The sequence below is a fragment of the Podarcis erhardii genome, assembly GCF_964252035.2.
Source record: "Podarcis erhardii genome assembly, chromosome: 2".
NCBI lineage: Eukaryota > Metazoa > Chordata > Lepidosauria > Squamata > Lacertidae > Podarcis > Podarcis erhardii.
The window spans coordinates 36,929,834-36,956,478 of record NC_138498.1 but is presented as its reverse complement, the minus strand read 5'-3'; the positions used below and the strand labels follow the sequence as shown (position 1 = coordinate 36,956,478).

At 46.2% G+C, this 26,645-nt stretch overlaps 1 protein-coding gene across 4 annotated transcripts in view; it reads left to right on the top strand.

Annotated features, from left to right (window-relative positions):
* Positions 1-26,645, top strand: part of RHBDF2 (rhomboid 5 homolog 2) — a 59,427-nt gene that overhangs the window by 18,581 nt on the left and 14,201 nt on the right. For 2 of the 4 annotated variants that reach the window (XM_081850715.1, XM_081850717.1), the window contains exons 2-10: positions 17,127-17,285; positions 18,517-18,647; positions 19,926-20,118; positions 20,939-21,151; positions 23,112-23,240; positions 23,993-24,123; positions 24,480-24,686; positions 24,992-25,103; positions 26,528-26,602. In XM_081850715.1, coding sequence (XP_081706841.1) covers positions 17,151-17,285; positions 18,517-18,647; positions 19,926-20,118; positions 20,939-21,151; positions 23,112-23,240; positions 23,993-24,123; positions 24,480-24,686; positions 24,992-25,103; positions 26,528-26,602 — 1,326 coding nt within the window. In that variant the 5' untranslated portion in view covers positions 17,127-17,150. Of the gene's footprint in view, positions 1-1,747; positions 1,766-9,210; positions 9,646-17,126; positions 17,286-18,516; positions 18,648-19,925; positions 20,119-20,938; positions 21,152-23,111; positions 23,241-23,992; positions 24,124-24,479; positions 24,687-24,991; positions 25,104-26,527; positions 26,603-26,645 lie in introns of those variants that run through there. The other 2 variants (XM_081850718.1, XM_081850716.1) reach the window with 2 other exon arrangements.

Here is a 26,645-nt window from a genome sequence, read left to right as displayed (position 1 = left end):
AGGGGGTGAGGCGATGGTAGTGGCTAAGCAAACATGTTGCCGCCAGCTGCATTTTGGAACACACAGCATTCTAGTAGGGCATTAACATTATTAGATATTTATATTTCCCTAACTGGGACTCAAGGCGGCTTACAGATAAAAATAGGAACAGCTGAAAACAGAGAGGAAAATCGTTTTAAAACAATTAAATGTTGATACGAGTTAAAACTCTGTGCATGTAAAATATACCAATAATTAGCTACTGATGAGGAGGAATTAGTGAGACCTTGACATTGTCACAAGATTCTCTTCAGAAGCATAAAACCATCCCTGTTTTGGGAGTATCGGATTTGAGTTCACTGAGAATAGAGTCCTCTTTGTGGCCCCATTAAAAGTTTTTGGCTTTAATGTTCTTTAATAAGAGCTGGGGGTGGCAAGCCTCAAAATGGCACTGAAAAATAATATAGAGAACCTTAATATTTCAGTGCAAACCTTCATTGGGGGCATAAGAATTCAATTAGCTGAGCAATTTTGCTTCACCAGAATAACATCAAACTGAATTCTTGTGTCTCTGAGGAAGGTTCCTCTGAAACGTGCTGAGCAATTTAATACACTATTAAAAGTTTTCCTATTTTTCAGAACTCACCCCTCTTGTACTTGATTTCTCTCTTCCTCCTGAAGTAAGAAATGGTCCTCTTAAAACGGGGGTGTGGCTGCACTGCAGACTGGGGCAACAATGGAATTGTCATGGCTGGCAGTCTTTGAGCCACTGCTGTCAATGCACGCATGGCATATTCTTGTGCTTGCCATGGAATAGTTTATGGAATTCTGCTTCTTGCTTAAGTGCAAGGGAAACAGGCAAGTCTGCTTGGAAACTGGTGTTCTCGCCACCATTCCTCCTTGTTGGCCTTTCCATGAGCCCAGAAAGACTGGCTTATGTCACTCAGTCTTGCCAATTTCTTTTGTCACACTGTGGTAGGAAGCTTCTTTCTCTTATTGGATATTTCCTGCCCTCCTATGTGTTTTCTAAACCACCTGGTTGGCCCTAGTATGTTTTACTGCTCTGTAACGTTTCCCTTTTAATTCTTTAATTTTGGCATTCATTCACCGCTGCCCAAAGATATTTTGCTGCCAGAACTCGCATCATCCCTGCCCATTGACCACACTGGCTGGAGAAACATTTATCCGAAGCCCCGCAGCATATATTAGCATTCAAATTAATTATACTTATTCCTGGTAGAAAATCCTTTCATTGCTGATTATACTCCACGGGGGCCTTAAAAGGCATTGCTAAACCATACCCTTGTTTGCCCAATGCATTTGGCAGCTCTCTCTGGTCCACAAGTCACAATTTGGCTGCCCCCATGAAATATTTTCCTTGCAACTCCAGTGTTTGACAGTACAAGGCAGAAGCAGTACGATGATGGGAAGAGCTGACTGTGGACATCTGCTGTGTCCAGAAATGTGTACATACACAGTCTTGGGAGGAGTGTGTTAAAACACTAGCACTGACATCACTACCACAAATTTAACCACACTGAAACTTGCAAATGAATGGGTTCCACCCCACCCCCTTTCCTGGAAAAAAAAGAAGAAACCTCTATATGCATTTGAAAGCCTTCTTTGATGAGCCTGCCTTACTGCCGCCCAGATAGTCTGTTATCATCGGGAATAGGACCTTGGTGATGACGCCTGGGTGACAAGGAGACGCTTGATAGTAAAGGAGACTGGGCAAGAAGCAGTTTTTTGAAACCAGCTGCGGGCGTATTGCACAACAGTGATGAATGTATGTGAGTTCACTTCCTACATTTCATTCTTCCAGAAATAGCTGTTGTCAGTGACATTTTTTTTTAAAGGTCAGTTCTTTGTGCTGACTGTATTTAACTGTGCTTTACGATGTCCTATGTTGGGGAGGGAAGGAGCTTTGATGGGGCATTAGACAGAGCAAGGTGGTCGCTTCAGGTGCTGAGTTTGGGTGCCATGAAAAGGCAGTAGTAAATGATTGGCTAACTTACTGTTATGATGTTGTGTTTTTACTGTCAGCGCAGGGGAGAGACACTTGTGGGATTTTCTGTCTGGGGTACCAAAATAACTTGGCTTGGTTTCAGATAATGTGCACCTTGGCTTTCAGGGAAGGGACACTTTTGCTGCTCCACTTCAGGTAGCAAAATGCTAACAGCTTTTGAATAACATGTGACAATTGTGCCTCATTTTCAACATTTGGGATGGCAGTACTGGAAGGAATCCTACCTTCTTCAGTCAAAGTTTCCCAACCTCCTATGGTTAATGTGATTTAAGTGAAATCTTTGTTCCAAATATTCCATTTTAAACCCTGAATGTGTAAAACCCAGTTCTTTCCTCAAAGTCCTCGCCAAAAACCTTATTTTCTGAAGGATATCTTTATTACCTTGCCTACTTTTTCATTTGGGTTTTTAAGTTTAGTGGTTTTTTCTTTTTAGTTTTAGAAGCTAGAAGGAATATATGCTGAGAAGCCACAATGAGGCATTCTCATTTGGTCAGATTCAAAAAGTGTGAACTCTTTTCCAGCATTTGTCATATGTTCATACATTCATGCAAGCAAACTGAGGCAAGAGTCGGTTGTGTGCAAAACATACACTGAGTTAAAAAAATAAACTTGGCTCTTCCTCTTTGTGGAGATGGTTTTGCAGCCTGCCAGTTGTCAAAGAAAGAATGTCTGTTGCTGAAGGGGGACAATACAACTTGCCTCAATGTGTTCAAACAAGTCTTCAGTCCCCTGGTGCCAGATGGGAGCTCCAGCATTTGGACCTCAGTACCAGCAATGAGCAGGCATGGCCATCCATTTAAAACTGGCAAGACAGAGTTTTATTATTACTATTATTATTTCTGGGCAGCACAAGGAGTAGCAAGCTAGGATTAAAATTTATTGCCTTTGTTGGCAAGTGGCACTGGTCTCCATCATAACATCAGGTTTTGACAGCAATAGTAAGCTGAACTTCTTTATCTTGTTTTATTGGGGCATTGGGATCCTAGTCTCTCCAATTGGAGTCTGCTGGGATCATACAATTTATTTTGGGATCCTACATTCAACTCTGTGCAGCTGGTTCTAAAACAATGACTGATTTGATTTGATATATTTTTTTTGTTTCTATGGTGTCTAGATTATTAGATACCTGGTGTAAATTGGTTAGCTGAAAACTTATCTATGAAACTCACCTTCATCGCTGCTAGTCTAGCCTCCCTCACTCTGTCTTCTGGTTCATAGTGTACTCACTTCCACACAGTTTCCTAGCTCATTAGAAAGACTTCTAGGTTGAGGCCTTAATATTCTGTTGCTGACAAATTTCTAAGAGCCGTGTTATTATTATTTTTATTCTGTGGCACAGCTCTAAGTGATATGTGCGTAAGAAAAAGCAGATTAGATCGTGCATGTTCCACTTGGCTGTAAACAACTGTTACAGAACTTGGTTTTTGTGACTCTCAGGTGTTGGTTTCATATGCAAACTTAGACCTCCTGGTGATTGGGCCTAGACAATAGCCACTTTGCTATTGGGCTTGGAAATAAAAGAGGTATTCAAATATGTTCCAAATAAGTTGTCAAAAGTGTCTTAAAGCTTTTCCCCAAGTTATTGATGCTAGCTGCTCGTTTTGCTTGCAGTGGGTTGTAAATGCATTAAAACTAATGGACCTAAGTCATGTCCATTAATTTCAGCGCTGCGACTCGGAGTACAATTAAAGTTGGCTGTCACCCAGTGTCCTTTCCCCCAGAGGATTTTAGAAACTGCTTTTCTTAAAGTGCACCGAAACTTACCAGGTGTACTCCATCAAAATAAAGCAATCAATCTCTCAAGGAAAGTCCCTAGTCATGCAAAACCAGGGTTGTTGTTTTTCTGGCCTTATTTTCATGCCTTTTAACCCTTATGCTTCCCTATCACACTTTGGAAACATAAATCTGAGCCATTTCGTATCAGGATTCCATTTTGTAAGGAAACGGGTGGAGATCTTCACTGTAGAAACTGTATCTGATCAAGGAACATATTCTTGAAAAGCAGAGTTTGGAGGAAGATATTGAGGTAAGAAGATAAAGGAGATCCAAGTTAAGTGGTCTGGGCAGAGGCAGTGGTGGAGGAAGCGGGTGCAGTAGGTGTGGGCCGCCCCGGGTGTCACCACTAGGGGCGTGTGTGACAAAATGCTGGGTGGCACTCACCATGGGGCCTGCGGTGCGCCTGAGCCACACGTCTCTCCTGGGCAGAGGGCCCAGTATTAGATAGTGGCAGCCTGTGCTTTAGCCTTGATGTCTTGGGCTGCTTTAGAGAGTTAAGCACAGTATCGTCTCTTGTTGGGGCAAGGCTGCTTAGAGGTCTGTTGTGAGGCAGTTGTGAAGCACCCAGCCCAAAAGTTACTTCAGTGTCTGGCATTTCTCTTGGGCATTTTGAAGGGCAAGGCTTTCTATTACTAACCAAATGAGGAATATATGATATTTATTATTTTTACTTGGTCACCTCTTCCTGTTTAAAGGAGCTTTGCTAAATCTCTTTTGAAATGCCACCTGCTATGTGTATTTTAATATGGTACATATTTTGTCTTTTGGATATCAGAGAATGAAATGCTGGGGGCCCCCCCTAGTTTGTGCTGTCCCTTTTTACAAGACAAGGAAGTCACTAATTCCTATCTCTATTTTTTCTTTATGCTGGAAATCAAGAGAGTGTTCCTACCCCCACCCCTCACACCCACACCCACCCCTGCTCTGCCCTGGTACAGTACTCCATTGGAAAGTGCAGTTGGAATACTGTGCCAAAAAATGGAGAAGGATATTGAAAACAAAAACTTTCATTTAATTACACAGTGAAATTTTGTGATCACCGTCAAGTTTGCAGCAGCACAGTCTTTGTTTTAATTCAGGAGTGTTTGCCTTGTTCAGTTTTTATTTATTTAAAAACAATAGTATCAAATGTCAAGGTCGTGGGCTTCTTCTTTTAAATCCTTCAATAACATTGTGCCACAACTGCATAAAGCCCAAATGTATACAAGCACAAAGATTATTCACAATGGCAGTAACTCATGATAATCATCCTATCTCTGTTCCGCTAATTTATTTCATTGCCTGTTACTGCATTGGTGAGGGTGGGGCTCATCGTACTTGTATACACACTTTGAGTTTTGCCCAGACATGTTTGAGACTTAAGTCTCTTGCACTGTATGGCCCTTTGGCTTCACTGAGTACATATGTGTAATATTTTTATTGCACATGCACACAGGTGTAATGTAAATCTACCAGCTAATTTAGCTCCATAATTTAAGTGGGCTCTGTTCAACGGCAGCTTTCACTGGGAATTGAGGTGACACCCGGCCTGTTTCCTAGAATTGTTGGTTTGTGTCTTGGTTTTCTTCCCTCTTATTCTGTGTTTCCAGCTGAAAATAATATACAGTGGTGCCCCGCAAGACGAATGCCTCGCTAAACGAAAAACCCGCAAGACGAAAGGGTTTTCCGATTTTTTAGCGGCTTCGCAAGACGAATTTCCCTATGGGCTTGCTTCACAAGACGAAAGCCCATAGGGAAATCTCTGGGGACAGCGGAGAAGCGCAGCGCGTCTTCTCCTCTGTTCCCGGACCTGTCCTGAAGGCTTGCGGTGAGAGGTCCGGGAACAGAGGAGAAGGCGCGCAGCGCCTCTCCTCTGTTCCCGGGGCTTGCGGTGGGAGGAGGGTTTTTCCTCCCCACCGCCAACATTCAGAAGGCTGTACTGAAGGCTGGCGGTGGGAGGAAAAGCCCTTCTCCCCCGCCAGCCTTCAGAAGAGTTCCCCGCAGGGCTCTCCAAGCTGCGGATAGCAGCCTGCTGCCCCTATCCGCAGCTTGGAGAGCCCTGCGGGGAAGTCCTGCAGGGCTCCCCAAGCTGCAGATGTCTGCCCCGCGCAAGGGGCGCTCTGAAGCAGAGCGCCCCTCGCGCGGGGCAGCAGGCTGCTATCCGCAGCTTGGAGAGCCCTGCGGGGAAGTCCTGCAGGGCTCCCCAAGCTGCAGATGTCTGCCCCGCGCAAGGGGCGCTCTGCTTAAGAGCGCCCCTCGTGCGGGGCAGCAGGCTGCTATCCGCAGCTTGGAGAGCCCTGCGGGGAAGTCCTGCAGGGCTCCCCAAGCTGCAGATGTCTGCCCCGCGCAAGGGGCGCTCTGCTTAAGAGCACCCCTCACGCGGGGCAGCAGGCTGCTATCCGCAGCTTGGAGAGCCCTGCGGGGAAGCCCTGCAGGGCTCCCCAAGCTGCGAATGTCTGCCCCGCGCGAGGGGCGCTCTGAAGCAGAGCGCCCCTCGCGCGGGGCAGCAGGCTGCTATCCGCAGCTTGGAGAGCCCTGCGGGGAAGTCCTGCAGGGCTCCCCAAGCTGCAGATGTCTGCCCCGCGCAAGGGGCGCTCTGCTTAAGAGCGCCCCTCGTGCGGGGCAGCAGGCTGCTATCCGCAGCTTGGAGAGCCCTGCGGGGAAGTCCTGCAGGGCTCCCCAAGCTGCAGATGTCTGCCCCGCGCAAGGGGCGCTCTGCTTAAGAGCGCCCCTCACGCGGGGCAGCAGGCTGCTATCCGCAGCTTGGAGAGCCCTGCGGGGAAGTCCTGCAGAGCTTCCCAAGCTGCAGATGTCTGCCCCGCACGAGGGGCGCTCTGCTTCAGAGCGTCCCTCGCACCGGGCAGCAGGCTGCTATCCGCAGCCTAGGCAGCCCTGCAGGAACTCTTCTGAAGGCTGGCGGCGGAAGAAGGGCTCCCCCCCCCCAGCCTTCAGTCCTTCTCCCCCCCCCCCCCAGCCTTCAGAAGAGGTCCGAGGACAGACTGTCCCCGGACCTGGTCTGAAGGCGGTCTCCCTAGGAACGCATTAATTGATTTTCAATGCATTCCTATGGGAAACCGTGCTTCGCAAGACGAAAAACTCGCAAGAAGAAAAAACTTGTGGAACGAATTAATTTCGTCTTGCGAGGCACCACTGTACTCTCCCTTCGCTGTTTCTGGTAATGTGATGCTCTGAAACTTCCTTGTCCTTGGGCCAGCATGAGTAAGGAATGTCACCCTGTAATTGCCCTTAAGCCTTCTGGCTACCAAACAGTGCAAACAGGTGCTGCCTGGGTAGGCTTCGGAGAGAGCTGTGTTGGGACTTGTTGAATGAAACTTCTCCAGTAGGCAGGGATTCCCCATGTATTCCTTGGGGCGAGGCTAGGAGGGTAGGTAGGATTTTTCTTTAGAATTCGTCTGCTTCCCATTCCTAGGATTGGCCCTTGTCCTGTTATTATTTTTGGAGCTGATTCAATTCCTGGCTTGGCACCTGCTTGACAGAATATATTTGAGAAGGGTGGGAAGTGGCTGCTAGCTGTGGCATGTCGCTGTAACCCTGAATGCTGTTGGACAGGGAGGAATAAAGCTGGTAATTAGATCAAAAACTGGTAAGTTGATGCCAGTGATAAAACCATGACAAACCTGCATCTGGGCTGTACCACTTCAGGCTATGGAAAGGGGCTCATGCGGTAGTATGCTCCACCATCTTAAAAAGCCACCTCTCCAGACAAAAACGGAACAGAACTAGATGTCAGGAAGAATGGTTTTAGCCATGTCCCTGTTGCATTATAGAGAGAGGGTGAGGTGGGGGGAGAACTGGGCCTTTGCTGTAGGCAACCTATGGCCCGTGGGCCGGATGCGGCCCAATCACCTTCTCAGTGCAGCCCACGGACAATCCGGGAATCAGCGTGTGTTTACATGAGTAGAATGTGTGCTTTTATTTAAAATGCATCTCTGGGTTATTTGTGGGGCATAGGAATTTGTTCATTTCCCCCCAAAAAATATAGTCCAGCCCACCACATGGTCTGAGGGACGGTGGACCGGCCCATGGCTGAAAAAGGTTGCTGACCCCTGCTGTATACTCTCAAAGAGTGTCAGATGGGGCTTTTGGGTTCTTTCAAATACAAAGAGATGGTTGGGGGCCTTGAACCAAAAAACCTTAGAGACAAAGTATATGTTTAACTCGGTTTTCCTTAGATAGCAACTGAACTTTTTAATAATATGCTCCCTGCTCCCTGCAACGAGAACTTCCGGGGACAGCGCTAAAGGGTTTAGTTTTCTTCTTTGGATGATCTCTCTTTTTTAGTTGCAAATGTCCAAGTAAAGCACTGTAGAAGCATACAGTCACTCCTATGACAGGCAGCAGATCCCCAGAGAGCCACTTAAGCTGACCCCACCCCAAGGCTCAGTTTCAGTTAGTTCCAAACTAGAAACTCTCAGCCCACTCTTTTTCTGACACTGTCTCTGACAGTTCTGAGGCAGCCGTCAGGGATTTTTACACACACACATCCCTCTGCAGTGTCTTTGGTTTGAGGAGCCACCCCCTACAGTTGGATTACCCATAAAGCCCTCCAGATGTTGTTGGCCTCAAAATCCCATCAGCCTCAACCACCATGGCCAGTGGTGTGGGATGATGGGAGTTGTAGTCCAGCATACCTGAAGGAGCGTCTCCACCCCCATCGGACACCAAACACTGAGGTCCAGCTCCAAGGGCCTTCTGGCAGCTCCCTCACTGTGAGAAGCAAAGTTACAAGGAACCAGACAGAGGGGCCTTCTCGGTAGTGGCGCCTGCCCTGTGGAATGCTTCTCATCAGATGTCAAGGAAATAAACAACTACCTGACTTTTAGAAGATATCTGAAGGCAACCCTGTTTAGGGAAGTTTTTAATATTTGATGTTTTATCATGCTTTTAAGTTTCTGTTGGGAGCCGCCCAGAGTGCCTGAGGAAACCCAGCCAGATGGGCAGGTTATAAATAATAAATTATATTATTATATTATCCCCCATCCCGACAACTGTTCCACCAAAAGGCATCACTGTTGTCAGTTGCCTCTTCGCGAGCTATTGCTTGGTGAAGGATACAGGCGATTCATTTAATGTGAAAGGAGGAGGGAAGGGGAGGTTGTATCCCAAGTATAGTTAAGAATTTGGAGAGCCACCTCTTTGCCGCCTCCAAGTGTCTCCATCTCTCCTTTCCACTTGCTACTACCAAACCTTACAGGTAACTTTGTGCTTTCTGGATTTTCAAGGCTTGCAGTCTCCCTCCCATTTTGCCTGACTGCATGTGCATGTTGTGTCATGAAATGGCTGGTCACTGGCTGCGTTCTTCTCGCTTGCCACTTTCAATGTCCTCCTCTTCTTCTTTTGAAGCTTTCATTCCTCCTGTAGGTAAAAAAAATAAAAATCTCAGGCACTCATTGTCCTTAGGCTTGCCAGTGAATCATGTCTGCTTTTCTCCCGCCAGCCCAGCCACTCAGCTGTGGCATCTCTATAAGCTGGCATTGTGAAAGCCGTCTTGGTTTGGCACAACGAGCCGGGCAGGACCTTGCATTGTTATGGAAACCAGCTGAGATATGTCAGCAATGTTGGTAACATGGCAAAAGGCATCTGGGACATCTGTTCCGCTGTTGCTGACCTTGTTCTGATAAACCGTTGCACGATCTCTTACTTGTTCTGCTTTCAGTGCCTCCTCTCCTCCTTCTTCTCCCTCTGCTGCTCCAAGGTGTTGACTATTGCGACTGACACGTCTGGCTGGTGTGCTGTCTCCCTTCCTGAGGGAAAATAAATCTCTCCCCTAACTCCCCACAGAGACTTTGAAGGGGAAACTTTCCATCCAGCTTAAGCCTCTCTTTTGCCTGATGGATCCATTCCAAGGTGTTAGCTATAAACATGTAAGCAAGCTGAATAAAGAGCACCAGTGTTTCTCTTGTGTGTGTGTGTGTGTGTTACATGATCAGGCAGCTTTGAAGGATTTCTGCTACCATAGTGCAGTAATGATCTAAGTTTTCAAATTATAGAGCCAAGCCAAATGGCTTTGCTTGATGTGCAAAGCTTATGAATTTTCCATTGGCTGCCAAGTCTTGGCAGAAGGAAGTTTGGGAAATGGAATATTTTTAATAAAAAAGTTGTTTGGGAGTGCATAATGTAACTTAAGTTGAATTTAAATTCAAATGTAACCTGAAAAAAACATTCCTTCCTGATTTGTCCTTGCAGTGACTAAATAATAATCAGTGGCATAATCTACAGTGGATTATAAAAACCATTTTTGCCTGGTAAACTATTCCTTTATGTGGTCTTTGTTTACAGGCCACAGGCCAGGCTTACGTATTAGTGACTGAAACTTTCAGGGCCAACCACTTCCTATGTGGCAGAGCACTCAGAATGCTAGGCCACGATTCGTTAAAGTTAACCACAAGCTGTCCCACACACTTTCAAACAAACCATGACTTGTTTCTCCAAAGTTTGGCTGGTGTTTTCCATCTATTCTTGCAATATGTCCTTTAGGCTCACGTGGGCAAGTTAGTGACCAAAGAAACCATGATTAAGGAAGGGTCCTGGATTCACATGTAATGCTAGCCATAGATAAAGCAAACCAAGGTTTATAAGAAACCATAGTTTCAGACTGTATTTTGTTGGCAGTAAGCAAAGTCTGGATAAGTCACAGGATGGAGTTCACACATAATAAACCACTGGTTAATAAAATATGCCTTAGCATTAGGTGCAGACCAGTGTCGGGCAACCATGTTAAATAGAATATTACTGATGCCAGGATGGCCTCAGTAACCCAAGAGGGGGGTGATGTAACATTCTAAAAGACCCTCTAGTTTCTGAGCATGACAGTCTCTTTCCATAACAATTGCACATGAGTTCATGCTCATAGTTTTTTCACTCTAATGCTTTCTGAAGTGGCATAGCGTGGGTTGTCAGTGCCCGGGGGCCACATGGAGGTGGGGGACAGATGGACGGAGTACACATACATGTGCATTCAACTGCCTAACGGCATCCACATCACTCAGGAGATTGCAGATACAGAGATGAGAAAAGAAGAGTCATTCTGTTGTCTGGAGAGTCCACTTCATGGTTCGCATGGAGATGCCGTTTTCAGTGGAGTCCAGTGATGGGAATGCGCAGCTGTATTGAGGCAGTACTGGGTGTTTGAAATTTTTCACCCCTAACAATTTTGTGCTCACCCTGTGACCTGCCCCCGCCCCCATCCTACACTATGCCAGTGGCTTTATGTTCCTAAAAACATTGTGTCATAAAGAAAATAGGGTGCACATTTGCACATATAAAGATTAGATGCAGAGATAAATGCATGACATGTCCTGAGATCCCTATGGGTTTCATTTGGAGAGTGAGTAGGATGAAGGGCTTCTAATTCCAACAGGTATTGGCACTCTCAAGCCCTGGGAAACATTGGTGGGGCATTAAGTTCTGTTTCTTTATGTCCCTGTGCATGCAGCTGTAGACATTTCCTGCTCTCCTGTTTCTGTGACCACAGTGGACAGCATAGGCCATGCGGTGGTCTCATCGAAGGACAACTTCAGAATCAGATTGTCTATCTGTTCTGCAGGCGTCTCACTGTACCCTGAGACAAATTCTATCTCATAAAACACCTCCTCACACATTCCTGATTGACTGATTGGTTGCTTGCCTAGATATGGTACATTGCTGACTGTGTGGATACAATAGATAACAGGCTCTCCACATAGTTGCAGTCATCTGTTGAAAAGTATGTAAGCGACCACCATTATAGCTAAATAGCACCTGCCACTATTGCTAATGATACTTCCTTGGTTACACAAATATGCCTTGGTTATACAAATATTGTTGCTGTTTGGTGGTGTGTTGTTATTGTTTTAATAAGAAAGTTTGGGTCCATCTAGGATCTCGACTGCCTTTTCCCAGTAGCTTATGAGTCAGGGGATTGTGCCTTTGGAAGTGAGGACTCTTGCTAATTTGCTAGTAGTTCTAGGAAGGAGGTTGGATTGAAGTGGAAAGGGAAGCTGATCCTCTCCTGATGACTCAGTTGCATCATGGAAAATCTCTAAGACAATGCTGAGAGCTGGGCTTGGGGTTGTTCTTGCACAATCTCAGCCAGTCTCTTTATTTCTTACTCTCTGTCTTTTGGTGTCATACACTTTCTGAGAGAATGAAAGGGTAAACTATGCCGCTTTGCTCAGCCTGACCTAAAACCTCATGCGCCGTGAAGGAAATTAAGAGTTAACTCGTGAAAGTGATGCATAGAAGTTCTTGGGTTTTTGCTTTAATACCAAAGTCGCTGAGATTGATGACCTATCTATAACATCATGTGTTTCATATGACATGAACATATGTGTACAAGAGCATGTATGGTTATAGAATCATATAGAAGTGTAGAGTTGGAAGGGACCCTGAAGGTCCTCTAGTCCAGCCCCCTGCAATGCAGGAATCCTACCCACAGCTGTCTTTGGGTGGGCTCGAACCTCCAACCTTTTGGTTAACAGCCGGATGCACTGACCCATTGAGCCACCTGAAGGACTCCTATATGGAAAGGGATGCTTCCAACAACCAGCTGTTAACGCTCAAAAGACTCCTCCTCCTCTGCCAGCCACGTAGACTTGCACCTGGTTCTCTGCACTTGTTCAGCATCATCAACCAGCCAAATGTAGATAACTAGTAGGGGCTGGAGTGCAGTGCATTTTAAAAGCTGCAGGAGCACTTCCAATCTTCAGAATAAGCGCTTCATGCAGAAGTGGCCCTTAGAGCCAACTTGAGCACTGTTGGAGTTTTGTCTGTGCTGCATTTCTTGTGGGGAGATAATGAAGGTGGAAGGTAAAGCATGGCAGTACGTGGGGTTGTTTGACACAAAACTGCTGAAAGACTGTCTGCATGGCAGACAGCATGGCTGTTTGTATGGCAGTTGTGCCTCTTCCACCAGCCCCCAAAGACCTCTGTTGTTTGCTGATGCTGCTTCCCCGTTATGTGGGTTGAATGGACTATAAACATTTCCTTTCCCCTCGAAGTTCGGAGATGGCGCTGGCTATAAAGCATATTATGGATGACATAAGCAGCTTGAGGCGCCAGTTCCCTCGGTGCACCATTGACATGAGCTCTCTTTGCTTGCCCACTCAAGCACTTCTGAGAATTGCCGGATAGGATGCTCATTCCCCCTGGATGCTTCTGGTCCTGGGTTATTGATTACGGTGCTCTTCTTGCTGAAAGGGACCTCCTTAAACATTTATGGTCTCATCATCTCCCTTGAAATATATGGGGGTATCTGTAATGTGCTCCCGGTGGGATACTTTGCTACAGAAGCTGCTGCTCTTCCCAAGCCTCGGAACATAAAGGGGAATCTTATTGCAAGATAGCCATAGTCTTTCTTTTATTTTCTTTCTGTCTGTATTTATACCCCACCCTTCGAATAAGTTGTTAGGGCAGCGTAAAGTAAAATATTCGGAAATTTGTTAAATAACAATTATGTTAGAATTAACTGAAAACAGCAGTGCCCAGGTAAAAGAATAGTTTTAAAGCCTGAGTAACCACCAAGTGCCATAGGTTTGTACACACATACCTCCATCCAAGCGAGCTAGAAACATCATTACAGCTCAGATACCTTCCAGCCTGGTAAAAGCACTTAAGGAAGACATGGGCAAGAGATGGTGAGGAGTGTGGCCTGGGATAAGGAGTGTGGTCTAGAGAGAGTCCCAAGGGTTGGCTGGAGCAACCACATTTGGCTCTTTGGCTGGTGGTTCCTCCACTGCCGCTATAGAGCTGGTTCAAGGGACAAGAAGTCTCTGGTGCAGCTTCTGGAGGGAGGGGGGCCGTTCCTGTCCGCATTCAAAACTCCCATTGTTCTAGGCATATTTTGCGATAGGGAATTTCATTAGCACAAGCAGTTTCTGAGCACTGGGCACAGTAGTTCGCCTAAGATTTCAAGATTAAAACTGCAGAGTGGAAGATTCTGCCTCGCCGCTTCCAGCTACTCTGAAGACTGGAGAAGAGACCCTCAAGAATATTGGGGGGGGGGCGTGAACAGGAGAAGGACCAAAGGACCATGTGAAAAATGAACATAACATAACATTTTAGCTGCAGTTCATTTCCAGCTTTGTATTCTTGTTATAGACTTTCCGTTGTTGTTATAGACTTTCCGTTGTTGCGCCCATAGCCTGTTTTAAAGGTGCCATTTAGCTCCTAGCTTCCCTGTCTCAGTTTCTAATACTGGTTCCTGTGTGACATTGCTACTGGGTGTAGACTGGACTTTCAGAGTTGTTTTAGCCTGAAGCTGAATTAATTTGAGGATGGGATGTAGTGGAAGAGGGAGCATGAAATATGGGATAGGCTTATGCCTTTTTATATTGCAAACCAGCCTGCAAACTTTGGTTGAAGGGTGGTATAGAAATTTAATAAGTAACAATGGAATAAATAGTCTCTTGCATCAAAAAGCAAAAAACTGTCAGGAGAGTTGTACGGCATCTTAAAAAATACTTAGCAGATTTATTGGTGTCATGAGGTTTTGTGGGCTCACCTTGTGAGATTTGTGAAGTTGGCTATATCCTGGGTTGGCAGAGAGAGATGGCTTCCCATGAGTATGAACGTGGAGGAGAAAAGGGTACAGAGTTGGGCCAAAAGGTCATGAAATGCCTGTGACATTTCCATGTAACGTTTAGCTGTATACAAGAGAAGTGCAGTGACCATTATGGCTGTTGTGAATGGTCAGTGTGCTTTTGAACTTTGAGTAGAAATGTCACAGATTGTATGTCTTGTATTCCGTGGCCTTTTAGCTTCACTGTTTACCATTTTTTTCCTTCTATACCCACACAGTAAAGACTTCTGTTTGTTTGTAGGCTAGCTGAGAAAGATTTGAAAGTGTGCTGCCGCCACCTTGTGGCTATTTATTTCATGCATTTGAGATGAACTTTCCATGTTTGGAGGAAATATAATACTGTATACTTTAGACTGTAGAGTTTGAAAGGGACTTTTAGAGTATGTTTTCCTATTGCTTAAGCTTTCAACTCGAGATCTCCTCTGCCTTGCCTCCTGCTTGCTGTGTCCATATGGCATATCTGAAAAGCCTTACCCCTAGTGTCAGGAATTGAACATCCAAGATGCACAGGGGTTTCTTAAAGGTGAAATATTGAAGGCACAAATGCAGACAGCTGGAGGCATCTATGAATTTGTGGGAGGTTAATCCTGGATAAAGGAACAGCACACTGACCAGTGAGAAATTGTTGTGTTGTTTTTTTTAAGAATGCTTCTGAAATAGCAGGGCATCTGCTGGTTGAGGGATGGTGGTCATAGCAAACATAAAGCAAACCAAACAGCTCTAAACCATGGTTTGCTTGCTTGTATATTTGGTAGCTCAAACCATGGCATGGTGTGTGTTTTTAAATTCTGGTTAAATCCAAACAATAGTTGATTTGGTTAGGATGTTTGAATGGAATGGAGTTTTAGAGAGAGATCACTGACCTGAAACCTACAATAGCTGGATCACCATCTACTTTGTACCAATAAGATGTTGTCACTTTTGTGTGTTGCCTCCTTTTGCTACCTGTCTGGAGGCGTTAACCCTTCTCATGCTAGTGTTGACCGATCTCTGGGCTTAGACAGCCTAACCTACATAGCTTCAATCACAGAGTGGGTGAGACCACTGAGCTGGATCGTTAACCCTGGCTTGACCCACTCTGCAGCATTAATCCCATCCAGAGTCTTCCCATCTTGTTCTGCGGGAAGCCCCTTGTTAATGTGACTGCCAGCATTGGCTGTATGTTCTGCCTTGCACCTGCAGAGGATGAGATCATTGGTCATCCTGAATAAAGCCAGGATTATTAAAGAAGGCGCTGGGGGCTCCCTTGTGTAACACACTTAGGCTGATTGGGAAATAGCACCAGTTCTTAAGGTATTCAAGCAAATGGTGCCTACCCTGGGCTTGGCGACAGGAAGAATGTTGATTGTTTTTGCCCATGGGGTTTCATGTGGTGATGCAATGCAGCTCCATCTGGCTTGGAAGCTGGGGGAATTCCAATGTACTCTGTACAAATGGAGTTCTAATCCCTACAGGGGCAGAGGGGAACCTGGAGGTGTGGCTTTCAAGCCCAAAAGCACTAATAAAGAAGAAACACGGCGCATACTAACACCAAACATTATGGCTAGGTCTTGTGTATTATTGTGGCTAGGGCCACGTGTATCTTCCATGCTAACGGCACCCTCCCCCAAAAAACTGGGAAAATTCTACATCCAGGCAATTAAATTTCACAAGAGAAACAAATCTGCAAAGCCTCTTCTGCAAATGCATGCCACTGACTGATGAACTTCACATGCCTTTTCTTGTTTCACATAAGTTATCCTGCAACATTTATTGTGCATGGGTCTAATTTTGCTAGTCATAAGAGAGAGTGTATGTGTGTGACAAGGGGGTGGCACTACAAAGCCAATAAGAGAGGACATGGCCTACATGACAGAAACAGTTTTCCTGAAAATGGAATTCAGCCTGGTGCTGTGGCTTAAACCACAGAACCTAGGACTTGCTGATCAGAAGGTCGGCAGTTCAAATCCCCGCGACGGGGTGAGCCCCCGTTGCTCGGTCCCTGCTCCTGCCAACCTAGCAGTTCGAAAGCACGTCAAAGTGCAAGTAGATAAATAGGTACCACTCTGGTGAGAAGGTAAACGGTGTTTCCGTGTGCTGCTCCGGTTCGCCAGAAGCAGCTTAGTCATGCTGACCACATGACCCGGAAGCTGTACGCTGGCTCCCTCGGCTAATACAGCGAGATGAGTGCCGCAACCCCAGAATCGGTCACAACTGGACCTAATGGTGAGGGTTCCCTTTACCTTTACCTACCAGCTGTGGCACTGTATCCAACATGGACACTATCCCTATTTGTTGCCTCTTTGTTGTTGTATTACTGGGGGTTTACGAAGGCATGGTACCAATGAATTGATAATAAATATTGATATGCAGCTGAGCTGGAGTTCTCCCACTGACTCACGTGTTCCTGCATTGGTCCTGGATGCGTTCCAAGTTTTCTGTCCCTTCTTAAGCAACAATAGTATGCAGCTCTTTAGAGGTTCTGATAAACCGTGAAAGTAGACATAAGACAGAGTGGTCCCCTTGGTAGCCTCAATATTTAATCCGCCTTTAAAAGAAAAAATTACTTTAGAGGAAGCAGTTTTTCCACTTTGCTTGCAGAAGGTCCTCACAGGTTTAATCCCTGGCATCTCCAGCGAGAGCCAGGAAGGATCCTGCCTGAAGCCCTGGAGAGCCACTGCTAGTTACTGCAGACAATATTGAGAAAGTTTGGACTCTGTATAAGACAGCTTCTTGTGCTTCTTCTTTTGCGCTTCAGCCCAGGAGCTCTGTAGGACCCTGACTCCTGTTTCTTTCCCCTCCTATCAGGCTGACTAAATAATCCAATTCAACATGGCGGACAGTGACAAGAATGGGACCAGGCGCTCCAGTACCAGCAGCAGTCGCCTACAGAGCAAGAAGCCCCCAAACCTGTCCATCACAATTCCACCCGTGGAAGCAGCCGAGGATGTGAACAGCCAAACAGTGGTATGACTGACTACAGTTTTCCCTAAATGCTTACGAGCCTGTTTCATGTCTATGGTTACTTAAGATGGAGAGGTGTCTGTTAGTTGCTGTCAGGATTTTGAAGTTAAATCTGATTCCGCCACACCTGCCAAATTGTTTTTGCCCATGTGCTGTCACAATCTGCAATGTGACCATGGATATTTAACTGGTGCATTGGCACTTAGAGAAGCATCCTTTGTGGCTTCTATGTAGAAATCTAGACTTCCTTTTCTGAAAGCTCACCAAAGATTGTGTGCCACCTCAGGCATGTGGAAAGGCCCCTCTCTTTTGGGGACTGGGACTAAACTGGACCCATGGGGTTCAGGTATAGCTCTTGCATTTTATGGATACACATTATGACTTGGGGAGGAACATCCTTCCCCAAAACAAATAACTGTCAGAGATTACTGGCCAGTTGAGTTTTCTTAAAAATGCACCTTCACACCATGCTGTGTTTGAGCCCCAGATATTCTCGCTTACACTCACAGCACCTTTGAGGTAGGGGAAAATAAGAGTCCCTTCCTGAATCAGTGAGGAGCAGGCATCCTTCATAAACCCTGCTTTGCCCTAAGTTCCAGCAAATTTCTTTTTTACTCCAAATATTCAATCAAGACACTTCCTGAATGTTACTAATAGTGTAGAACCTTCAGCCATACCTTAAGTCCATTTCTTTCTCTCTCCTCCACAGCCCCCCCCCCCCAGTTGTAAACTGCATAAAAAGTGAAGCTTTGTAATCAAACATGCATGATGCTCCACATAGATGTGTGATTTCACATAACGCCCTGCCTCCATACCTACATACCTGTATGCATCTAGCACTATCCTGGCCACCTATCCAGGCTCCCTATCCAAGTACAGTGGTACTTTGGAAGCTGAACAGAATCCGTTCCAGAAGGCTGTTCAACTTCAAAACGTTCGGAAGCTGCGCCGGACATTCGGGTTCCAAAAGAATGTTCGCAAACCAGAACACTCACTTTGCGGCGCTCAGGAGCCAAAACGTTTTGAGTGCCAAAGTGTTTGGCTTCCAAGGTACAATTGTAGTCAAGAAGATTCTTCTGGTTTTCTCCCTCCCTGGTTGAGGAGTGTGATTTGTAGTTATGAGAGCTGCATAACAAGGACAGACCTCAGGATATTGCCCATTCATCAGTTGGGTGTTCTGTGTCTAAACCATATCTTCCTTACAATCTTTCTTCGACTTTAACATTTCTTCTAGCCTCTGAAGAAAAACCCAGTTTATCAGAAGAGTGTGAGCCTCCAAGAGTCCCGGATGAAAAGGCAGGACAGCAACTTTGAAAGACATCCTGGCTTGCACAGGCAAACTTCACTGTCCCACAGTATTCGCAAGTAAGGAGATGCTTAGGCCGCCATTTTGGGTTGGGTGGGGGTGATGGCCATGAAAGGTGTTTTTTTCCTTACCTTTGAAGGCAGAGTTACTGCTTGGCGTTCTTGGTTCTCTTGTCCCTTACCTTGAAGGCAGAGTCTGTACTGAGATAATCATGAGCTTTCACAACACGCCATGTTGTGGACTCCAAAATTTTGCTCATGGTGATAATTATTTTGACAAGAAGAATGCTTCAAAAGAAGGTGTTGCTTTTGGGCCTTGCTTTGTTCAGAAGACTTGAGATCTGCTTCACACAAGGAAAGTGGAAGCAGATGCATTTTAAGTATTTTGTCCATACCTTCTTATACAGTGGTACCTTGGGTTACATACGCTTCAGGTTACGTGCACTTGAGGTTACAGTCTCCACTAACCCAGAAATAGTACCTCGGGTTAAGAACTTTGCTTCAGGATGAGAGCAGAAATCGTGCTCCGGCAGCGCGGCGACAGCAGCAGGCCCCATTAGCTAAAGTGGTGCTTCAGGTTAAGAACAGTTTCAGGTTAAGAACGGACCTCCAGAATGAATTAAGTACTTAACCCGAGGTACCACTGTACTGCATAAAATGAGACAGACAAATGTCATTTCCCCGCTCTTTCCATCTTATGTACAAGCCATAAATATAAGTTATGACTCCCTGCAGTGTATGTATGTTCCTGTGGTGTGCACTTGCTAGAAAAAGACAGGTTGCTGATAATACAACTGATGCTCTTCTCACAGTAGACTTTTTAAATGAGGCAGTGTGTGTATGCTGAAAGCTTTTGCAGAAGTGGGGAGGATTGCCACTCAGGCAATGTTTCCTAAACTTTGGTTTCCTGATGTTTTTGGACTACAACTCCCATCATCCGTAGCTAGCAGGACCAGTGGTCAGGGATGATGGGAAATGTAGTCCAAAAACAGCTGGAGACCCAAGTTTGGGAAACCCTGCACTGGAGCATGTCATTGGGGAAGGGGACAAAAGCAGTGCAGGTTCATGGGGCATGGCAACGTGGATATTTATGTGTCAAGCCACAGGTTAGCTGGTTTGGTTTCTGAGGAATAAGAAGCCATCTCTCCCCCAGAGTCACTGCCATGCGGAAACCCTCCCAGGGGGCAGCCATTTTGGAAGGCAAGGGTGAAGAGTTTCTGGAGGAAAGATCTTGGTAGACTGGGTGCAAGCTGTTGGCATCTTCTAGGCAATGTTAACCTGGGTTACTTTGCTGGGCTTCTTCATGTGTGTTGTCCTTTTTCTGTTTCCTACACCCAGGGGAGCAGCTCAGTGGTTTGGAGTCAGCAGCGACTGTGACGGAAAGCGGCAGCATTGGCAGCGCAAAAGCCTGCAGCACTGCAGCCTGCGGTATGGGAAGCTCAAACCTGCCTACCGAGAAATGGAGCTGCCCAGCCAGGAAGTGCCTTCCTTCCAAGGCACAGAGTCTCCAAAGCCACAGAAAATGCCCAAGGTTGGTCACCCCTTGGTGGTGGAGGTGGTTGCCTTGTGCTTCAGAGCACGAGTGGATCAGCTATTCCTGGATTGGCTTGTGGGAGCGGGGCTGGGGGGGGGGGAGCGGAGCTGGATTTAGATCCCAATTTGGATATAGAGCTTGCTGGAGGAGGGCTGGTAGAGCATGTGCCTTGCATGAAGGAGGTCCCAGGTTCCATGCATGGCATGTCCACTTGAAAGGACCAAGTAAGAGGTGATGTTGAAAGACCTCTGCCTAAGATGCTGCAACGCCACTGCCCATCAGAGGAGACAGAAATACAAGGCTAAATTCTCCAGCAGCCTTCCTTTGTTTGTTTAGTTGTATATTAGTTGTGGAGGTAGGTGGTGGTGGTGATGATGATGATGATGATGATGATGATATATTATTTATTTATACATACATACATACATACATACCCCACCCATCTGGCTGGGCTTCCCCAGCCACTGTGGGCGGCTTCCAAAAAAATATTAAAATACAGTAATGCATCAAACATTAAAAGCTTCCCTAAACAGGGCTGCCTTCAGATGTCTTCTAAAATCTGGTAGTTGCTGTTCTTTGACATCTGGTGGGAGGGCGTTCCACAGGGCGGGTGCCACTACCGAGAAGGCCCTCTGCCTGGTTCCCTGTAACTCGGCTTCTCGGACCTCAGTGTCCGGGCAGAACGATGGGGTTGGAGACGCTCCTTCAGATAATACTGGATCGAGGTGAGGCAAGACAGAAGGCTGCTACGTGGTATTAACTTCCATGGAGGGTAATGGATAATGGCAGCCATTTGGGCTCTTGTTTGGTCTTTCAGATTGTTGATCCCCTGGCCCGAGGCCGCCCCTTCCGGCACCCGGATGAGATGGATCGCCCACGCACTCCACACCCTGCCCTGGCCCCAGTGACCCCTGGCGTCATGTCCTTGACATCGTTTGGCAGCGTACGGTCCGGCTACGGCCGCCTTCCCCGCAGGAAGAGAGAATCGGTGGCCCATATGAGTTTCAAGGCAGCTGCAGCTATAATCAGAGTGAGTTGTTTTGTTTTGTTTTGTTCCGCTCCTCTTTCTTTACTGCTGTAGAAGATGCTTTTTGTGTGTGTGGGTGCTGCTTCCTTACCCCTCTTCTCAGCAACAGTACAACCAGATCTCTGAAAACACGGGGAACTTGTGTTGTCCTTCTTCAGAAGTTTCAAATTGGGTGAAAAACGAAAGAAAGAGAAATCCTAGTACGGTGGTGCCTCGCAAGACGAAATTAATCCGTTCCGTGAGGCTCTTCGTATAGCGGTTTTTTCGTCTTGCAAAGCAAGCCCATTGACAGCTTAGCGGATTAGCGCTATTAGCGGTTTAGCGGCTTTTAGTGGATCAGCTCATAAGCGGCTTATCAGCGGATCAGCTGATAAGCGGCTTAGGGCTTAGGAAAGGGGGGGGGAGGGAAAAAACCCCGCAGGAACTCGCAAGACATTTTCGTCTTGCGAAGCAAGCCCATAGGGAAATTTGTTTTGCGAAGCGCCTCCAAAACGGAAAACCCTTTCGTCTAGCGGGTTTTCCGTCTTGCGAGGCGTTCATCTTGTGGGGCACCACCATATTCTCCAGTTCTTTCCAAGTAATCTTATTCCTTCTGATATCACGGCTGTGAAGCTCCATGCGGGATAAAGTTTTTTGAGTGGGTTGGGGTTTTTTGTGGGTGGTGTGGAATAAAATATGATATATGTCAGTATGAAAGTATGTCATAGGCCCACCCCAATCCATGCTTTTTAAAGGGTGGAATGGTATCATTGTAATCACCGTGAGCAGAAAAGAAAAACTTGTTTTGTAGGATCAACACAAGCTCCTACTTCGCAAACAAGGTCATTGATAATACTGTACATTTAGCTGGCAAAACGTGCTAAATTGATACCAAATCCTAATTTCAGTGAGACCCCAAGAGCCAGTGATCGTTGGGCAGAATCCAGTGTTGTGCAACTGCACTTCTACTCAGACAATGGAGCTCCCTTTTTCTTTTTAAATAGTTGTTATAATTTCAACCCTCCAGAGCAGATTTTTGAGAGCATGAGGGGAAGCCCGAAGTGCAAGCATAAATCCATTCTGCTTGTGCACAGAGAAGCATTAGACTCTAAGGCTGGAATTAACCCTGCTTCCCTAGAAGTAAGCCCAATTAAATTCAGTTTGACTTACTTCTGAGTAGACATGGTTAGGATTGCACTGTTAGTCCTTGGGGCGGCCGCATTGCTTGGCATCTCCAAGCCCTTTTTTCAACTTTTAAATTCAGAACTTAGACTACTCCAGATGGCATGGGATGCCAGTGCTTTTTTATTCTGAACTTTCAAAAGTAAGTCGGTTGCTGCTGCTGCTGCTCTTCTGTGCTGTTTTTAGTGTCAAACTGGTGGATCTTTTCAAAACACTCTTGCTTTCAATCAAACTTTTAGAAGCATTGGAAATCCTGACAGACACACAGCTATGGATTGGGACATAATCCTGTGATCTGCTGACCCGAGCTATTAATTAATTAATTTTATTTGCTTACTTGAAGCATTTCCCCTTCCCCCCCCCCCCCATACGCAAACTTTGAAAAAGCAGTTTACAAACCATCCATAAGAAAATAATAATTCAGAAGAGCCACCAGGTGATGCTGTTGCATGGCTCAGAGGAAGTGAGGCAGGCTAGGACTGAGAACAACCGCCTTGGAAACCATTCAGTATTAGTGCTTGGTTTTTCTCTGTGCAAAGCTACCCTCCTGATATTTGTGCAATTGGCTTGTATCCCAACAGTCTGGCTGAACAGGATGCTGGCATAGCTGTGTTGCTCTTGTGTGTCGTTCTCAGTTAACCCATATTTGTAGGTTCAAGAGTCTCGACGTGAACTCTTCACCTTGCCCTTTCCATCTTCAAAAGGGCAGCACCCCAGTAACGAACACCAGGACCTCTCGACTATTAATAGAAAGTGTTTCGAACTTGCTCACTCACTGTTCCAATTTGATTTCTCTGAAAAGGGTCGTTCGGTTCTGGAGCCCTCAGCACCGAAGCGGAGGTGCAACAAGCAGAGCTTTATGTATCCCAGCTTCATGGATGAGGATGTGGTAGATGGCATGGATACGTTTGACTCCTCGTTCTTCAGCAAGGCAAGCATGGTTACATGGCCTCCCTGCTCCACCCCTTCCCAAGACACCCCCCACCCCCACCCACCCCCGCTTTGATGATGTCTCAGGACTACCACCACCACCATAATCTCTCATGGAGAAAGAACTGCGACCATTTCTCAATGAAGCCCCTCTGTTGGCTGTAGGAGGATCTTAGCTTTACTGAATCCCCGCTCCCATCCCTCCCCTCTTGCCTAATGGGATGCCAAAGCTGTTTTCTTCTTTCATATTCATGTACTGCTTTTTCCCCATGGAGCAGCCACAGTGCATTCACTGAAACCAGCCAGCTAAAATAATGCAACATTTAAGCAATTGATCCATGTGTTGTTGTTAGCCACAAATCTTCCCATCGTCTGTTAAGGTGGACTTAATTGACCAATGTCTGGAACGTGAGCATGTTGTTTCCTGTAACTGCCTGCAATGGTGCTGCAGCTAGCATTGTTCCAGTGGCTCTCATAAAGTTGGGCAACTATTTAACAAGACTGAGTCTTGTTCTTGCCAACTAGACAATGACAAGCAGAGGGTTGTTTCCAATGAGACTTCCCCATCTCCCCATAAAATCTGCTCTGGAAGCTCCTCCAACCCTCTGGAACAGATTTTGAGGGTGTGTGGGGAGTGGGGGCTTCAGGGAGAAGTAGAGGAGGGGGAAAGTTCCATTGCACAAGCAGAAGTCTGTTGTTCTGATAGAAGCAGTGTTGGATATAACCCAACATTTCTGTATATCTTTCTTGCAGGTTGACGCTCATGATGAGTTGTGCTCCATGCCAGATGATGTGTTTGAGTCCCCACCCCTCTCTGCCACTTACTTCCGAGGGCTTCCTCAGCCAGAGGGTGGCAAGTCACCTGATGCTGAGCAGCCATTTCAGTAAGTCTTGGGTTCCGCTTCAGAACGGCCCCAAGATCTTCATAGCAATGCATTTCTGCAAGTCTCTTCAGCCTGTAGCCATATCTAAGAGATTGCCACCAGCAGCATTGCCACCAAAAGAAAGATCTGGGGGATGGGAATGGGCATTGTAGGGGAGGCAAAACAAAACCACATTTGATGCCTGAGCAAATGGGTGCTCTCCTAAAATACAGGAGAAGAAACCAACCCTCTATATTTATGGGGGGCAGTGGTGGGGACAGAAGCATTTTAAATCATTGGTATCCAGGAATGGTTCAGTTTGGGCATCTGTGCTGCTTCCGTACGTCAAATCACATAAGCCCTTTCTTCTCTTTCAGGCGGGCAGGACCTTCTCGGGGTCTGCCAGCGGTGGCAGCTGGTCCAAAACGGGGCAAGCGGATTGCTTCCCGGGTGAAACACTTTGCCTTCGACCGCAAGAAGCGATACTACGGGCTGGGAGTGGTGGGCAAGTGGCTGAACAGGACGTATCGGCGGAGCATCAGCAGCATGGTGCGCTCCCAGCTGGAGCTCACGGACAGCCACAGGTGGGAGCATGACTTTTTCACTGAAAGCATGCTGCCGCCGTCACTATAATCCATCATCTGCTTGCAGGAGTCTGAACAAGGCTTTGGCCATCTTGCAAAAAGCCTCCTGGTTCCACATTGGTTCCTAGCTGCTGTGCATTCCTTCAGTTCTATATGTCAGATTAGATGTGTCTCTGCATATCTCAGGCAAAGTCCTTCGAGGTGTACATTGCTAAGCGTATTTTGTTAATGAAAGCTCTTCTAGGAATAACCATGGCCTATGGGGCTTGTCTCCTCTCCCACCTTTTCTTCCATGTCATGAATAGACCCTACTTCACCTACTGGATCACCTTTGTCCATATCATCATCACCCTTCTGATCATTTGCACCTATGGGATTGCTCCCATTGGCTTTGCCCAGCACCTGACAACAGCATTGGTGAGTCTTAACTATGTGAATGGCATTCTACAGTAGTGTCCTTTAAAAAGCCTCAGAGTGGCTAATAACAATTAAAAACATCAGATCACTACAATGCAAATAATGGTGTGATCCTGCAAGGCTGTTCCTAGTGCAGCTGAAGAGGTTCACTTTCTCCATTTGCAGGAAACCAATTGCATCTGAAGCACTTCCTCCAAATGTTTTGCTGCAACCACCAGCTATCTCATCAGCCTGCCTTCAAAGGAGGCCGCTGCAATCAGTGATGAGCTAATTAGTGGTTACAGTGACCTTGTTGAACACTGACAGCTGTCAGTCAACCAATGTTGGGCTGTGGCAGCTGGGAGAGTTAAGAATCTGATCCACTGGCCAGATCCAGGCCCTCACCCCTGCCATAAAGAGTCTGAGATCTGAGATAACATTGACCTTTTTAAGGAAGTATATTCATAATGAAGGAGTCACCACTTATGAGTGCTCTGCCTCTTTTACCAGCCAAGTATTAGACAAGCACGCGTGCAGTTGGTGGCATTCTGCAATATACCCTGGACCCAATCTTCTTAGGACTTGAAAGGTCAAAAACAGCACTGTGGATTGTACCTCAAAACTGTCTGGCTTCCAGTGTAGGGCTTTCAGCACAGATGTTATGGCTTTTCTAAAACTAGCTGCAAACGACAGGCCAAGTGCTGCCACATTTTGGAGTGGCTGGCATTTCCAGAGTCTACCAAGGCAGCCCTCTATCAAGCAGAAACAAATAGCAGTGCTCTCTGGACTCCCCCTCCCCCCCAAAAAAAACATGGCCTGTGAGCTTCATTAAGGTGGTTGGCTAAGTGTCTGCGGATTTGTGGTTGAAGACAAAAGATCCATCACATTCAGTATTCATATTTATATTTATATTTGATTGTGTTTTCATTGCTTCTTTTAATTTATTGTATTACAGATTTAACCCTATGGAATTCAAATTGTAACACAATAAAATGTGATCTGCAAGAAATACAAGAAGCAATTAAAATCATACAGCACCTAGCACTGTGCACTACAATTGCTTCCACAGGCAGAAAAACCATTTAAGTGGTCTGCCAAGATCCTCAGCAATTTTCAAGCTGCCCATAGAGTGGGAATCACTGCTGTAGAGTGAACTGGCTGTCTGGGAGTCAAAAGCTTTGCAAAAAATTGCAACTAGAAATACCAGCATATCTAAACAGAATAACTTGACACTAAACAAGCAAGAATTGAATGTATCCTGTCAGATGTGTGACACTGTGGTCACAAATGCAGTTCAGCTAAAGTTTTGGGTTAGGCCTCCTTTAGCTTGGCATGGAATCCCACCTGCCTTCCCTGATGGCAGAGCGGGGAAAGACCGATCTGTCCTTTGTCTCTGGGTGCTTGCCCCATCTCTTAGCCAGGGAATTTCTCTGCTGTGTCTACAGGTGCTGCGAAACAAAGGCGTCTATGAGAGTGTGAAGTACATGCAGCAAGAGAACTTCTGGATTGGCCCAAGCTCGGTAAATGTTGTGCTTCTGTTTCTTTTGCCTTGTTGACATCATG